Source organism: Anomalospiza imberbis, chromosome 12, assembly GCF_031753505.1.
Source record: "Anomalospiza imberbis isolate Cuckoo-Finch-1a 21T00152 chromosome 12, ASM3175350v1, whole genome shotgun sequence".
Lineage (NCBI taxonomy): Eukaryota > Metazoa > Chordata > Aves > Passeriformes > Viduidae > Anomalospiza > Anomalospiza imberbis.
In genome coordinates this window covers 1,357,361-1,374,480 of record NC_089692.1, presented here as the reverse complement: position 1 = coordinate 1,374,480, position 17,120 = coordinate 1,357,361, and the positions used below count along the sequence as shown (strand labels likewise).

At 44.2% G+C, this 17,120-nt stretch overlaps 1 protein-coding gene across 1 annotated transcript in view; it reads right to left on the bottom strand.

Annotated features, from left to right (window-relative positions):
* Positions 1 to 14,280, bottom strand: part of BEAN1 (brain expressed associated with NEDD4 1) — a 51,797-nt gene extending 37,517 nt beyond the window's left edge. Inside the window, exons 1-2 of the mRNA XM_068202600.1 lie at positions 13,830 to 14,280; positions 12,593 to 12,667 (exon numbers count right to left, since the gene is read on the bottom strand). Coding sequence (XP_068058701.1) covers positions 12,593 to 12,667; positions 13,830 to 13,860 — 106 coding nt within the window. The 5' untranslated portion in view covers positions 13,861 to 14,280. The remainder of the gene's footprint in view (positions 1 to 12,592; positions 12,668 to 13,829) is intronic.
* Positions 14,281 to 17,120: the final 2,840 nt, after the last annotated feature.

The window sequence follows — 17,120 nt, the reverse complement described above, 5'->3', positions numbered from 1 at the left end:
CAAACAATGAATTTCCCCCAGGCAGTTTCTGAGTCCTGTGCACTCCTGTAACTACTGCAAATGCTCTGGTGGTTTGGAGCTCTTAGTGGCTGCAATGTGTTCAGAGCAAACCTGTGAGTACTTGACTCTAATTTTGTCAGGTGTCATTCCTGTAGATTTTTACTAGCAGTGAAGTGACAGCTTTGCATTTAGAAAAAAATATATTTACATATATTAAGAAGATTGTTGCCAGTCACTACTTTATGCACACCTTTATAGAAGGGCAGAAAATAACACATTCTTATGTGCAATGTAATTAATTCGAGGTTATTATGGGATCCTGGCAAAATCTGGCAAAATGCAAGATCATCCAAACTGGTGTGTTCCCATTAAACCTTTCACAGCTGCACCCAATATGTCTTCTCAGAGGAAAAACCACAACCCCATGTCTAGCTGTAATCTCTGCTGATCAGGTTATGAATTCAGAGTGTAAGAACCTGAGATCTTGCCTAAATTCAGGACTCATGTTCCTCCCATGCACATTAACTGTAAACCTCAGGAATTCTCAGTGTAAAGTCATAATCTTTTGTGCTCCTTGGATCTAACCTGGATGCTGCTCTATTGTCAGAGTGTTTTGTGGGGCTGGAACTGCTCTGGGCAGCCTGAGAGTGGGTGGTGCTGAGCAGGGATGCTGATGAGGGCCCGCTGCCCACACTCTGCATGTCCAGAGGGTTTTACTTTGCATTTTTCTTCCATGTATCTCATGCCCATTCGAGGATGGGGGGTACTAGGCTCACCCTTAAATCTCATTTTTTGGGTTACTTTCACCTGAAGTGTCTTTACAGGCCACTCTGCCATTGTAACCTCTGGTCCTTCTGCACAATTGAGGCCACACTCTTCTGTGTAAAATGTCATGGTAACTGAAATCCACAAGTGATTAGTGACAGCATGTGATCAATGCTATTTGAGTGTAGAACAGAGGTCTAAAAGCAGTTTGTCTCTTAGATGTTGTTAGTCACAAAGTGGGTATGCTAAAAGGAAGGGTTCAGTGTTAAAACTGTAGCTTGACATTAACGTGTAAACATAACAAGGCAGGAACTGAAGAAGCTGAGGTGGTTACATCTCCAAGTTTGCTTGTAAACAGCAGCTGCTGAGACTGCAGCACCCGTGTGTTCATCACAGATCTTTCAACACCTCCTTCAACTCCTTTGCAACAAATCTGGTTTTAAAACAAATGGCTAAAACTGTCTGCACTCTGTATCAAAAGTACCCCATGACTGCTTTAAATACACTGAATATCTCTGACCTGGCAGTAATTCTGCCCTCTCCCCTGGCCAAGCATCACTTTAATCAGCTGTGAGGTGGTTTGGTTATTCACACTCCACTTCCAAATGCAGAGGCCCAGCCAGCAGCCACTGCTCTGCAGAGCTGCCAGTGCCTAATTGTTTCTGGCAATGGAAACTGTCTTTCTTAGGCTTTTTTTCTTCCTTCTCCCTCCTCAACTGGCATTTCAGGGCAGTAGCTTTCATAATACATTAGCTTAATGCACTCTGAGCTTGACCACAGCTTCCATTCCCACTGCTGCCTGAACCACACATGGTCCTTGAACTCAGCATTCAGTACAAATTATTTAGACAGATGAATAAATAAGCCTCTAAATATCCATGTCCTTGCAACAGCCAAACCAGATGAAACCTATTGTTCAGAGCAGCCTATTGCTGCAGACACTGAGTTGGTGAGCAGATGGATTCACATTCACAGAATGTGGGGGCACGATTCAGGAAAGTGAAGGGTAACACACTTGAGCAGAGTTTCAAGGACATGTTAACTCTGCCACAGTCCCCTTTCTAGTGACAGCACAGCCAGTGTAAGAGGCAGAATCTGTCACCACAGTGGGGTTCATTTTTACTCAGCAGAAGGCTCAGTTCATCTGAAAGGAGGAGAAACAATAGATGATTGTGTAACAAGCAATTCCTTCTGAAAGTCAATCTTGGTGCTTTTGAAAGGCCCAGCTGGATGACAGCTCTCTCTGCTTTGTCAGACCTGAAAAGGGTCTCAGACTGAAACAAACTCTTCCTGTCTTGTTGTTCCGGGCATTTTCTGTGGGCTTGAGCCAGATGAGGTCCAGGTGAAGCACACCAGGGAAGTCACAAGGCTGCAGTGCCTCTGAGCCTTCTGGCTGCCTGATGTGCTTGAACACCCAAACCAAAACAATGCATCTTCGCCCCAGCTGAACACACAAAATGGTTAAATGGGAAAAAAAAAGAGATCTGTTATTGTCTATAAACCTTGAAGGACTGGATTAAGACCTCCTTAGCCATAAGTGTAACTCTGACATGGTCCCTTTCCAGTTTGACAATTAAGGGTAGGAACTGAGTCTGACAGAGTAGGGAAGGATTTTTTCAATACTCTTAATAAAGCCTTGGGTGAATTTATGGAGACATAAACTCAGGGTTGGTTTGCAGAGAGAGACATGACATCCTATCCAGTAGGGTCTGCAGCTCTGCCTGAAGACAAATGTTTTACTGGCCCCTCAGTTAAATGATTGAAGATGTGTTCCAGGGTTACTCTTGATTCTGGGGGGGCTGAGTAGAAAACTGAATCACTCCTCTCTGCCTAGAGTGGGGGAAAAAAGTAATTTTCTCTTGTCCTTTGACAGTGCACTGGGGTTCCTTTTATCTTTTTGCACACAGACAGCAATGAACAGACATTTCCTCCTCTCAAAGGAGAGATGGTAACAGCCAGAAAAGCAGTTTCAGGTCATGCTAATATTCACCTGTACAAAATATATTTGCATGAGAAATGGGAGTGTGGGTGGTACTGGTGTCACTTGTCACATCTGAGCAGGGCCACCCCTTCCCACACCAAAAGCAAAAAGGTTTGCATGCAGCAGCAGCAGCAGTTTGGCTTTTCATGTCCATCAACATTCAAACAGCAGCTGCATGACATGAAGTTTAATGGGAATTGGAGTATCTCTGTGAAAGGAATTATACAGGGCTTTCTTCTGTGTTCTACACTTCACAATACAAAATGGAATTTCAGTGGAATTCCCATGGAATTTCAGTGTCCCACTGAACCATCTAAACCACTGAGCAAATAACTGAAAAAAGAAATTGTAATGTAAATATATTCCAGATTCTTAGGTTACAAATCTATTAACATACTATAAGGAACAAACAAAATCATGGAGATCAGGAAGTCAGAAAATTCTTCAGGTAAAGAGAGGTACAAACCTCCTACATTATTCAAATAATATATTATTTTATAATTTTTTCTCATTTCACCAGAAGAGCTATTGAAGGTGATCTTGTTTGGATGGTACAAAAAAGCAAATAATTGTCTGACAAGTGCATCTGAGTGTGCACTGACACATGTAAAATCTTCTAATAAAGAAAAAGAGAAGTAAACCAGACAGAAAATAATTCATTATTGACTAAATTGAATATTTTTAAGTTTGGTAAAGAAGAATTTTGAACAGAAAGATTCTTTGGAAATCAGCTTTACTTTTCAGCAGAGTATTATGAATTCAGGTTGTATCCAGGCCACTTCATGGGAGCAATCTAAAACATTCCAGAGGCAAACAAAGGTTCAGGCCCAGCTTGAAGAGCACGAGCTCTGGAGCACACAGGCTCAGAGGTGCAGGCTGGCACCCAGCAGAGCACAGGCCTGGCTGCTACATGAGCTTTGTTACCTCTCCAATATTTTTTATTTGGAACCTTTTGTCACCCTTTGCAGCTGCAAAATCCTGCAGTTTGGGTAATTGCTCCTGGTTTCCCCTCCTGCACAGCTGCTCCAGGGGAAGATGGCAGTTCCCCAGTTCATAAACATCACCAGGACTGCCACACTGCCACAGCACATCTCAGCCTGGGCCCTTGCACCTGGCAGCTCTGCCACCTCCCAGGACCACTGTGTACCTTCAGAACATCGTGCTGCATCTCCCAAACAGCCTCTACATTTCTGGCAGGCATCTCAGACAATTCCAGGTAAAATCACATGGAATTCCCAGCAATTAACGTTGTGGGAGTTCCGGTCTGGGTGTGGGTTTTTTGCTTGTTTGTTTGTGGGTTTTTAAGGGTGTTTTTTGTTTGTTGCTTTGTTGTTTTTTTGGGTTTTTTTTGGGTTTTTTTTTTTTTTAGAGTTAATAAAATGAGAGAAGCAGCAGCTAAGCAATAATATTTTGTGGTGCCAAGGGTAGTCCTTGTGTAAATGAGAACAACTTTTATTGGTGTTGGACTGGTTGCACAGTCATTGCAAATGTCAAACAGAAAAATGATGCAAAGGGAAAAAGAATTTGTTAGGAAATTTATTGGAGTAATTGGTCCTGGTAATAATTGTCATATTAATTTTCATATGTAAGTAATTGGTGATATCTTCCATAAATCTTTTTAATTCCTAATCTAGTTCCAAGCTGCCCTAATGATTTTAAACCTTTATGAAGTTGCTTCAGTTTACACCCTTTTGTATCTTCACTGTGCCTGTTTTTACCAGCTCAGAACAATTCTCCTCTACCACTGGCTGTGATGTCTCCACTTTTTGGACATATGAAAGTTCTCTACAGTTCCTGCAACATAAAATTCCTGTTTTACCTTTCAGCGCTTCACTGGCTCTACTTTGAAGGCCACTCTAATCCAAACACCTCATGTCCCATGAGGTAATGCTGTTTGCTGCCAGCTGTTGTGGAACTGGGCAAGTCACTTAGGGATCTGGCCTTTATGAGAACACCAGAAACCCAAAGTGATGTTTTGTTAGCCTCAGGGAGAACCATTCAGATCGTAAACTGTAAAACATTACATGGGCAGATCCAATTTCCTTTGGACTGAGAAGCAGTGGGGTACAATGATGGTTAAAAAATGGGTGTGCAAACCTATCCCAGCTGTAGCAAGTGCAAATGATGTGTTCTGTGAATCCAGATGATACAAATGTCCCATCTGTTCTCAAAGGGAGCTGTAAAATAATCCCCAAAATTATGAAGACGAAAAATATGTCAGTGTTCTGTTGAGGAAGAGAGTGAGGCACAGCCAGCAGGCAGGAACAGAGGCATCACAAACTGACTGAGCAAATAATGAGCTTTCAGTTCTTTGCAATGAAAATTCTTTTGAGACTGATTGTTTCACTGGTGGAAAAATGCTTTATTTCCCAAGGTGATCCTTCTGTCCCAGTACATGCTGCCAAAAGATATTTTGTCTTCAAAGCATGTTTTAAAACTAAAATTGTTTTGAAACCTGTTTTTCCTACAGATGACAGGGAGCTAAGAAGTCTCTCTCAGGGGAGCCCTTTCTGGTTCTTCACCTGTTCCCATCAGAGAGGGCCATGCAATGGGGTGCAGGGTGTGGATTCCAAATCAGCCTACGTCTGATGGATTTAGCAAGTGGGAACTTAGTAACATCAAAATGGCCATGTCAAATTTAGGCTAAGGGGCAGTATTACATAGATGTGATGCAAAAAATTGACCCCCAAGTTGAAAACTAATCTGCATCAATATTAAAATACAGTAAAAAAAGTTGATAGTTTGCAGCTAATTTTCCTATGTCGGTAATTTTTTTAGCCACTTGTCCCCTGAACTGTGTCTCTGCTGAAGTGGGTACCCAGTTGTCACCACAGCCAGTGAGTGATAATGAATGAACCACTCATGGCCCAGGTTGGGTTGCCATTTAATGCTCTGTATCTATGATCTAGAGGAGCATGACATAGAAAACTGTGCCAAACACAATATAAGGAAGACAATTCTCATCTCTGGTGACTTCTTGTGCCCACCAGTTCCTCGGTATTTTTGCATTGATGGCAACTAAAGAAAAGTACAATGACCTTAAACCAGAGCACCGACACAGGATGTAATTTCTCTACTACTACAGTACCTTGATGCCACCTTTATCCCTGCATTTTACCACGTTGTCCTTGGCTGTATTTGGGAGTCATAATTTGAAAATCTGGGGAAAAGTTCTTTTTACCTCTACAGATGCTACAGCTCTCCTGAAGAGTTGCAGATCTTATGTCCCCAACTGTAGGAAAATTTACAATTTGCAACTTGCTTAAATCAGTAGAAATGTGTTTGTTTGTTTGTTTGTTTTTTAAAATCAGAAGCACATAAATAAACCTCTAAATTGAGTGAGTTTTTTCCTATTTTTAGCTATCAGGTTTTCAGATCTCTTTCAGACTGATTAATAGGATCAAGTGCCAAAAGTGCAGTTTCCACTCATGTTTCCTTTTAGGATTGTGCTGTTCTAAAAGGAAAGTATTTTATAAAATTGTCTGTGTAGTTAAAAAGTATTGGTGATATTCTGCTTTTGTGCTCTCCCTAAACACCTGGGCATTTTTGGTTGGGATTGCTGCTCAGAGATGTGCTGTTCAGCCAGAGCACCCAGCAGGATGCATTGGAACTGTATGCAGTCTACTATTGAATGTCCCACATTCTTTCTAAAGGAACATCTGATTCCACAAATGTGTTTACTGTGAGGAGAGTGATCATTAGTGAAGTTTGATGTACTCTTCAAATGATGCACAAAAATCATCCCAAATAGCTTCTCCTTTTTGCTCCTCTTTGCAGATTGTGTGTTCCTCCCTTAATACCAAGTTCCAGGCCAAACAGAAACCACTCTGGATTCACATTCTTTTCTGGATGTGTCTCTGAGGCAGAGCTGGAATTAAAATATCCAGTGACTGGATATTGTTGGGCTACTTGTCAACATGGCTGCTGCAATAAAGCAGCAATTCGTCTTTCAATAAAAAATAAAATACAGTAAAATACAATAAAATACAATAAAATAAAATAACCCCCAGTCAATTTACCTCTCAAAGCTTTTATTGTCTGGTCAAGGCAGCAGGCTTTACCCTTTCTCTGCTGCCCGGGGAGTGAGGGTTCTGTGGTTCCCTGTATAACCACTGCCCTTGGAGCAAGTTTCAGGGCAGTACATTGAGGTTACAACAAGAAAACCTGGTTTGCAAATTTCTAGAAACTCTGGTCTTCTGTGTTGCGCTTTCTGTGACCAACTTCTTTAACAAAGCTGGTACTTTTTGCCAAATGTTTGGGCATTATGTGCTGGGTATGTTTGGAGAGTGAAAACAGCCAGTCTGTACCTCGGTAGTTTAGCTTGGAAATAACCAAAATACTGATTTCTGCTAATAAGAAGAGACGTTAAAGTGTGGATTAGAAGCAAAATTCAGTATGAGGGGGTCCTAGTAAGAACTGGTCTTCCAGCTGGGACTAAAGAGCTCACAATTACTCTCTCCCCGAGAGGATCTCGGACCTCTTTTGTAAAGTTCCATCTCTTTAAATCCTGAGGCCTTGCTATAGAAATCCCTTCCCCAGTGGAATGGAGACTCCCCTGCATTTGTCATCTAACCACAAAAATCATTACAGGTCCTCAGTAAGTGGAAACCGAATTCAGAGAATTCCTCTCTTGTTAGCAAGAGTCAGTGCCAGGGAATGGATAGACACCAACCCAGTAGCCAGGAGAGCCAGGCTTTCTCCTTAAGCTCCTGTGCAATTTAAAGCAATTGACTTTTCTGGCAGCATTTTCTTCCTCTGCCCACCTTTTGTGTTTTCTAGGTATCTGTCATCTGAAAGGACAAGGCCATTTTGCTTCAGTTTTAGTTGGGGCTTTTAAGTAGAAGTAATCTTGTAGCAATTTTGCAGCTTAATCAAAATAAAGCTAGGATGCTGAAAACCTGTAAGGATCAGATGCTTACAGAGCTGCTTTTCTTAAACCATAAAACTAATAAAGATTACTTGTCAATGAAGGAAAAAACAACTGCTGAAAGACAAATTCTCATTTTAAAGATGGAAACAGAGTGATTAACATGCTTGCAACTAAAAAAGCACAATTAAAAGATAAGAAACTTTGAATTAAAGAGCCCACAGAAATGAAGTGTCATAGAAGAACTCTTTGCATTAGGAGTAGACAGAGGTCATGGAGCTTTAGCGGCCATGTCCTTTAATGAATTATCTTCACACAGGTTCTTGAGGACTGCAGGCTTCCGTATGTCATATAGTGTAATTAAAAAAAAAAAAAAAGCCAGGGGTATTTCAGGAAGTTCCAGCAAGAAATGTATTAAGTGTTGGAGCTAAAATCCCTGTTTGCATAAATGCTGTCAAAGCTGAATTGCTTCTGCCAGCTCTGAGCTGAAGGCCAGACATCTGAGGACAGAGACTGTAAGGAAGCTTTACAGAGGAATCCATCTCTCCTGGAGAGATGCTCTGCATAAAGGTATCTTGGCATGTGCCTGAACACACAGCTCAAACAGGATCTAAACCAAACCTCCCCTCTGAGAGGAGCCCTCTTGATAAGGCTGCTTGCAGCACCTTGATGAGATCCCCTCCAAAAACTGAAGCATCATTTTATTTATTTGCTAGAGAGCAAGTTTGGACTAGACTCTGCATGTTTGTAATGCAGGTGCATGGGAACTATGCATCTATTATTTCCTATTCTATTATTTCAAGTGGAGAAGTGTGAGTTGGGAGAAACTGCTTGAAATGAAAGCATTAAGTCAGTAGGCACAATGGAAATGATTGAATTGGAGTTGCCAGCCTACATCCTCATACAGGAGGATGAGAAACTGTCAGGCTTGGAGAGATATGGATCCCTTCCCAGTGCAGATTCCACTAAAAAGGTGAAGAAATTATTCTTCATGTAACAGGTGATTCCAAGCCATCATAAAGTAAATTGATGGCAGAAAGATGCTGGCTATTACTTAGTAGAGGAGAAGAACAAAGGATTCCAAGGTGTGGTTCTGGAGGTATTTGAGCATCCTTCCCTCCTGCCCAGCTGGAGTCATTAAATCATGAAGTGCAATGTGGAAAACTGTAGGGAGATATGGGGTATGGGGTATGCCCTTAAGGAAAAGGAGATGGGAACCTCTTCAGCAGCTTCAGAAAAACATCCACACTTGGAGAAGAAATAGAATGAAGGAAGAAAAGAGCAGATTATTCTGGGGATTAAATTTTGCTGTGCACTTAAGAGAAGAGGAGACTACTGCAGTGCATGTCCCTCACTGTCTGGCACCACAGACCTATGTGGTATCTGGCATTTTTGATAATGAGTGGTGCATGTTGGTGCTTTGATCACTGACACATCATAAGGCATCCCACAAGTGCAAGGGGATGTCCTGCTGTGCTGTGCACAAGTCTGGCTGCACATCTGTCAGGCTCTCTTAAACTCCTGGCATCTTGTACCTCCCCAGGCCAGCAGCTCCCACCAAAGCTGGAAACAATCTCCGGTCTTTCTGCATGTCTCAAATCTGGGACAGACAGGAGAACTCCTGGAGGTGCTTGCAGAGACCCCAAATCACCCAGTCTCTTCCCTGGTTTGGACTGAGGCACTGGGCTCCATGCTTGGGGATGTGCAGTTACATTCCTGCTGATGGGGTGCTTCCTGTCATTGGGATTGTGTTCACGCCTCAGACAACTGCACTAAACTGGCTGAGTTTGGAGTGGGAAAAAAACAGGATTTGCCATCAAGAGCTGCAGGGTCCCAAGTCTTCAGCAGTGGAGAGGGCATTTTATTCTTGCTGTGTGCATAAAGATTTCCTTGCTTATGAGTAGAAGTTTATTCATCCTTTCACTGGGGTCTCAAGGGTGCAGCTCTCTGTGCTGGAGTCAGTGGCAGCACAGCTGGCAGCCAGCTGTGCTCTTCTGCTGTCCCTGAGCCAGATGCTGAGGGACAGCCTCCTAAGTGGCTCTACTGATTCCAGGATGAGGATTTTCTGTGCTTTTCCCTTCTGGGAAGTGTCCCCTGGGCCTGATTTAGGTGGGTTTTTGTGCACAGACAGCCACAGTAGGAAAGCTTCTGTTCCTTCTTGATTTGGTGAGAGAATTCTGTTTATTTAGGACAAGTTTGTAGACTCTCTAAAGATTCTAAGGCAGGAATCTTAGTGCTGGATTTGAAAATGCTGTTTGTATATTTTAAAGCTTTGGTTTTTGTCATTCATGCCTTAAATGAATGTTTTACATATCTCTGGACATTCCTTATGCTCTTAGATATAAAAGCAGAGATGTAGTTGAATTTGACTACCATAAGTACTTCATATTTGAATACATAGTCACTAAATAGCTGGATGTGGCAAGCACATTGACATCTACAAAAGCTGGAAATAACTATCTTTTTATAATACCACATATGTATTGGCAATCTGCATAATTGATTGAATAATCAGTGGGTTTGATTGCTTTTACTTGTGTCTACAACCAATTTCCTCAGAGATAAATCTCAGAAGTGCTGGGAAGGAGGTGGAGGAGGCAGGCACATACAGAAAGGGAAGGCAGTTTGCAAAAAAAAACATTTTTCTGCCTTTTTATTTCTCTGACAGCTTTTGGACCCCTTCATTTAAGCATTTGAAACGCTGACTGAAGTTCATGACTGCCAATTAATAATTTATATTCATCATCATTATTTTCTAGAGATAAATCTGACTTTTTATTCTGAAAACCAACCAACCATCCAAACAGAGCTGACCAAAACCTAGAAACACTTTGCAAAGAAAATCCAATGGTTCTCTCAGAAAGAAACATCTAAAGCAAGAAAGTCAAAACAAATTCTATTTCTGACTAGGAAGTTCTGTTAAACGCTGACCCTGCCAGCCCACCTTGGCCCTGTGTCATTGAAGCCGCTGGGCTCCATCCCTGAGTATTCTCTTGCCTGGACTTTGCTCGGGTCACTTTTCCCCTTTGTCCTGGACTAGAGCAGGATTCTCAAGGCACAGCTGTCTCTGTATGGGCAGAGCTGCAGTCCTGCTCCTGGGCCTTTGCCCTTGCTTAGGAAATTCAGTGTTTGGGCAGCAAACAGATTTGTTACCTGGCCTACAGGAGTTCTGTAGAGGCCACTGTGGAGTCCCCTTCCTGTGGTACCTCCAAACAGCCTGGGATAACTCTGGTCTCTCCAAATTTGCTGTAAAAGCATCCCATGAGCCACGGTTTCATTTCCAGCTAATATCCACCTGGTGCTGTGTTAATATTATCTGTTCCTGTCAGTGGAACATTTCAGAGCCTATGCATTACAGGAATTAAAGGCGAGAGCCCTTTTGGAGAGGGCCAGAGTGTCAGGCCTAGCTGAGCTGGACTCAGTTAAGGCTGAAGGAAAACCATGGTCTAAACCACTTAATTTTGTAGGCACCTGCATGGAAATGAGAGCAATCTTCACACCCCTCTGAACTGGTTGCTACAATTGTTCTAGTACAGAACTCTGCTGATCTAAACCCAATGCAATTCAAAGCTGTCCTGCAATGAAGTGCTGGGAAACATCACTTTGTGCATTATGTAAACCAAACATTTCTGGGGAAAATAATCTCAGCATTCTTTTTGCAATTCTGACCTGTAACAACACCAGCACAGCACAGGGATTTTCTTGCCAAATCCACAGGCAACTCACTAACAAATGAGGAGACTGCCAATGCAGCTATACCAATGTCCACATTTTTGTACTGCTATTATTTATTTTCTGTGACTTGGGTGATGCCAGTTGGCCATCTATTAGGCAGCAGCTACTTATTTTGCAGTTGCTTTTCCATCTAGCTTTAATGTGCTTTTTGGAGGAGTTTAAGGGATTACCAGACAATGTGAAAGACAACACTTAGCATTTACTTGGTGTTGTGCTGTCTTCACCTTTACCAAAGTTGCTTTCAATTACCAAAGTTATCTTAGGGATAGATCCTAAAAATCCCTGCTGTGGCCAGAAGCTGGTTCTGACTCTATGAACAATTTCTCCAAGTTTGCTGTCATGATAGGTTGTGACAGCAAACATTAAAATGGGTATGATTTCTGGTCTGTGAATGACTGTAGCTGTCAGACTTTGTGTTCCTCCATGTATGTTCTAAAGTAAATTAAGGGAACTTCTTGTCTGTTCTTCCTTTAAACTGCACCTTTAGTTGTATAATTTCTCAGCCATGATGGGCATGAACAGTGTTACAAAATCACAGTTTAATTATAAAATTCCAGCACAGCTGTTCTTGACCTGCTGCCCTTGCTCTAAGAGGGCTCTTGGTGGGTTTAATTGTTGTGTATTTTTCTCATGATGCATTCTTCCATTCAAGACACTGGACATGCTGCCCTGCTTCCCTGTGTGCACGTGGTTTTCTGCCAAAATAGGACCAGTGACATGAGGATAATTGGCTCCTATAATGCTGTATTTCCTTTTCAAGAAACCTTCATGTAATGACTACAAAAGGCAGTCATAAAAAGGAGAGTAGAAGGAAGTCAAACGTCAGGAATTGTTTTATTTCAATGACTGGAAGTAATTTTTAGCCACATTTGTTTCACTAGTGAGTGCCAAAATGATATAAATTTTGACTGATGTCAGTGTGCTCCATTTGTCAATTTGCTAGTTTGCTGTTGTAGGAGAAAATGCTGGAAGGAAGATTTTTTTAAATAAAATATTGAAGTACTTGTACCTGACACTGTTTATTTCAGACAATTCTGTAATTTCTGTGAGTTTGGTCTGCCTAAAGATGACAAGGTTAAGGACATTTCTGTTAACTCAGTTTTTTCTCAGTCAGGAAGCTATTTGCTTTTTACTGGATTGATGTTTAGCTGCTAGAGAACTTTAAATATAATATTCCTGCAGCTGTACACAACTGCAAAGCATGCCAATAAAGCAGTTTAAAAAAAAAAAGAGAGATTACTTACGGAGATTGGAATAATTGCTGCCTATCCCAATAGTGATGGAGCTTCCAGAGATGAGAGGAATATGGAAGAAAATAACTAAAAAGGGAAAAATGAAGAGAAAGGTCCTTAATAGCAGTTTGATTTTGTTTGGTACCAGATATGAGTCGAAGGCATGTTAAGGTTCACCCGCTCTTTCTGGGCAGGATTGCACATCTCAGACCCAGAGTGCACACACAGATGCAGCTCAAATGGGGGGAAAACACCGAACAAGCCATTGCTTCATACTTCCAGGAATTCCTCCTGTTCAGGAAATGATATGAATGCCTCTCAGATTCCAAACCCCACGTATAAACAGCAATGTGTTATATAAATATGCTAATTATTGTTAAGTCATCACCAGTCTTTGAAACAGGCACCTACCACTGTAAAACCAAGTAACTTCCCTGATTTGTGCGAGCGCAGCTTGAATGCATCGGGCATGTGTGTGCCAAACTGGGATAAATTTAGTCTAAAATCTGATACACATACTCCCCCTATGCACTTAGGCTTTAATATTTATAACTTGCTCTTCAAAGATTTATATTTACAGGCAACAAAATGTACACAAGTAAAACGTGTCCTAAATAACCAAATCTTTAGATTTCTTAAAAGATGAGCCTGTTTGCTGATACGGACGGATTTAAAGCCTGGCTCCCGAGAGTCGCTCGCTGTCTCACAGACTTCGGCTCGGGGTCTCGGCGCTGCCCTGCCCTGCCCAGCCCGCGGCGCTCCCACCGCTGGCACGGCCGGGAAGGGGCTGCTCCCTTCCCGGGAGGGGGCCCGGCCCACACAAAGTTTCGGGCAGGGTCCTTTGGGCAGTGGGATCCCCGCACCCCGCACCCGCGGCTGGGCGGCAGCCCACGGGCTGGGGCCCCTCAGAGCCTGCCCCAGCCGGAGGGATCGGCCCCTCAGAGCCTGCCCCAGCCCGCTGGGCTCCTGCTTTACCCCGGCACGGCTCACGCCTTTCCCAGCTCGGTTCCGTCCTTACCCCGGCTCGGCTCGGCTCTTGCCTTTCCCCGCTCGGTTCAGGCTCTGCCTTTCCCCATCTCAGCCCCTGCCTGTCTCCAGCCCGCTTCAGCCCCTGCCTCCCCTCAGCCCGGTTCGGCTCCAGCCCCTGCGTTCCCCCATCCTGGCTCAGCCCCTGCCTTCCCCCGGCTGCTGCCTGGCCCCATCCCGGCGCAGCCCGTACCTTCCCCCATGCCGCCCTGCCCTGCCTTACCCCAGCCCGCCGCCGTGCCCGCTGTCTCCATCCGCCCCCGCCGCGGCTCCCCGGGGGCCGACGGGGCCCCGCCGCCTCCTGCCGTGCGCGAGGCCGGAGCGGGGCCGGGCCGGAGCCGGCGGCCCCGGGCTGGGGGCCGGGGGGCGGGTGACCCCCGCCCCGCGGGCAGGGCCGCACATGCCGGGGGCAGCGCGGGGGGGCCCAGGGCCGCACATGCCGGGGCTGACCCCGCCGCTCATCCCCCCTGCGGCAGCGCCCGGCAGCGGCGAGCGGCGGTACCGGGGCTGCTGCGGGGATTCGCTGCCTGCATGCGGAGCTGTAGGCGGACAGCGGCTCCGGAAAGCCGAGTCCAGCCCAGCACTTGGGCTGGAAGGGAGGGACTGCCTGGAGTAAACCCACGGGGACGGACGGGATTATGCGACGGTGCGGAGGATATAATTCCGTGGGGCTGGATGGGGGCTAGGAGGAGGATGTAGGCGTGTAGTCCAAGTGAGGGCTAAAGCCAGTTTATAGTAGTAACATCTACTTGTTACCAGGGGTCTTGGGCACGTTTCTCACTGTGCTTCACTGTGCCCTAGTGCTGGATACAGAGGGAACAGCAGGTACTGAAGAGTATGAGCTTTCATAAGTGGTTGTTTACCTCTAGGAAAATGATCGTTAGCTCTTTAGGTAAAGAATGTGTGAAGTGAGGCCCCTTTTCTGAATGTCCTGCCAGCAGTTTGGGGTTTTTTATGATGCAAGTTCCATTGGCAGTTTCTGTCACCCACACACATTAGCTCTGCAGTTCATTGCAGAGTGGTCCCACTGAGCCTGTTTGTAGGGCATGGAGCTGGAGCTCCACGGGTGTGCGGGCAGCCTTCTTTACTTCCCTATCCCTGGGTGGTTTTGTAGCCTGGAGAGCAAGTTCTCACAATCAGAACATCTTTGCAGTCAGTATTGTGGCTGTTCAGCTTCTCCATGGTTTAGCCGTGAAGAATGCAGGGCTGTAATGAAGTTGGGGGTAGATGTAAAACATGTGGACTCCCTGGTAAAAAGTTTCCTGCTGCCACTGATTGCCTTTTTTCATTTGCTTTTCTTCTTAAATCCAGGTGAGCATTAAGGGAATCTAAGGCAATTGAAATGAGGGTTTATGGGAATTTACAGGTGTGTTTCCTTAGGGATCACAGAAACCTGTACCTGTTGCCAAAACTACAGTACCTTGCTACCCTAACATCCCTTAGAATGCTGCTGCAGAAGTTACCTCGTCATATATTTCTTCAACCCCTCAGAAAGTCTGACTCCTTGAAAGACTCCTTGTTTATAATTTCAATAAATGGAAACTGCATGTCTTCCTTTTATGGGTCTTTGTTGTTTGGTTATGGCATGAAGGGGTGAATCTTTACACGCATTAGAAAATCTGATTTTCTGTGTGTTGGGTTTTGGTTATGTGCCCCTTGGCCTCGTTCTGCCTGCCAAGAATCATGTATGTGTACAACACTGCACTTAAGGATTTCAAAATATTTTCTCCACTTTAAAGTTCAGGAATTCCTAATGTTTAGTAATTCTGCAAATTTTGATGATGACATCTTTGTTCAATGGCACCTCACATTTACTCAAAGGATCAGTATTTAGTCCTGACAGAATTAGGGTCTTAAGTTTGACTGAGATATCCATGCTCAGACAATTAAATAAGCTCATAAATTGTGGAAAGTGCCTTAGTAACTGACTTTGGATGCTGGGGAATTGCTCAGTGTTTGCAGTTCTGAAGAAAGCTCTCAGCTTGGATTTAGAGTCCTTTCTGTGAGAGTCTTGTCCTTTTGCTGCAGTAGGAGTTGCAACTGCTTCTGAGACAGAGAGCATTTGCTTCTGGGTCAGACAACACAGTGCCCAGCAGGATCCATCAGAGCCTGCAGGAGCATCCCCACAGTTACCAGGAACCTCTGGAACCAGCAGTACTCGCTGTGCCCAGCTGCAATGGACTGGAATGGTGTGGCCTTTAATCACCCCACTGATTTCCAAATCTGCGTCACATGCATGTGGAAATGGGGTAGATTTTTACCCTTCTTCCTTTGTGTTTTTCAGCTTTTAGACTTTCTGGTTTCACCCCTTCTGCTGTGCAGCTGAGTGGAGCCTGGCTGTGGAGTGGGGCTCGGGCCAAACTCGTATTTGCACAGCCAGTGCAGCAGTGCTGTGTTGTGTCACAGGAATACTGTGAGTAGCTTACATCATTAGTTGCTTATTCTGGTAGCATCTGCTTTTCTGTTTTGGTAAAACACATTGGTATTAAAGAAAACTCGCCACAAATTATTTAACACATAGGAGTTTGCTTATGGATAGTATTTGGGAGAGCTGGAACAAAAATAAAAACGATTCAGTATTCCTGCTGCTCCAATCTGTTGACTTAGGGTTAGTTTGTCCTTCTTGGGACATCACAGAGCAGGAGAGACCAAGGCAGGGTCTGTGTGAAGCTGAGTGGTTCCAGTCTGAATTCTGCCATCTTCTCATGGCGTTCTCATGCCTCTCTTCCCCAGTCTACAGAAATGGGGAGTGTGACTGACTGGGAGCCCAAGCACATTTAGGTTAAAGTCTGGAATGGTATTCTTTATGGATGGAGCTGCACAGAGTTGCTGTCCATAGTGGCTGTTGCCCAATTTACTGATAAGGAAAATAACCACAGATAGATAATTCTATTCTTAGAGATTTTACATTTTCTCCAGTCGAGGGACTTCATTATAAAGCTGCTGTCAGCGCAGTGACAGACCTCGGCTCATCTTCCCATCTCCTGGGGTTTGCTTTGGGATCTTTGGGGCTGAGTGGAAGCTGCAGTCTGGTAGCCAATTCTTGTAAGGCAAAATAAATTTTCTTGCTATAATGAGATCACTTTTGACTGAGAATTTTTATGTATTCATAGCAAGACTTTTGGGGGATACCGTTCACCATGTCTTTTTTTTTGCTTCATGGATAAGGTGGTAATGAAGTAAATGCCAGGTTGATTATACAACAAGTCACAGATAAAATGCTTCAGAAATGAGCAAAATTGATTATGGGAACAGGAAAGTCTTTTCTGCATGGAAAATCTGGGAGCAGTGAAATTTCATCACTGCTGTAGCCTGCAGAGCTTTCTGCCCTTGCGTCCCCTTGGGCCGGCTCATCCTGCCCCTTGCTGGGCATTCCCAGTGCTCTGGCACTGCTGGAAAAGCTGATTACACCAGGCTGGGCATTCCCAGTGCTCTGGCACTCTGCCTCAGGGAATTCCTTGCTAGAGTCTCCATGGTGTGGTGGAGCTGGCTGAGTAAAACTGTGCCTGCTGCT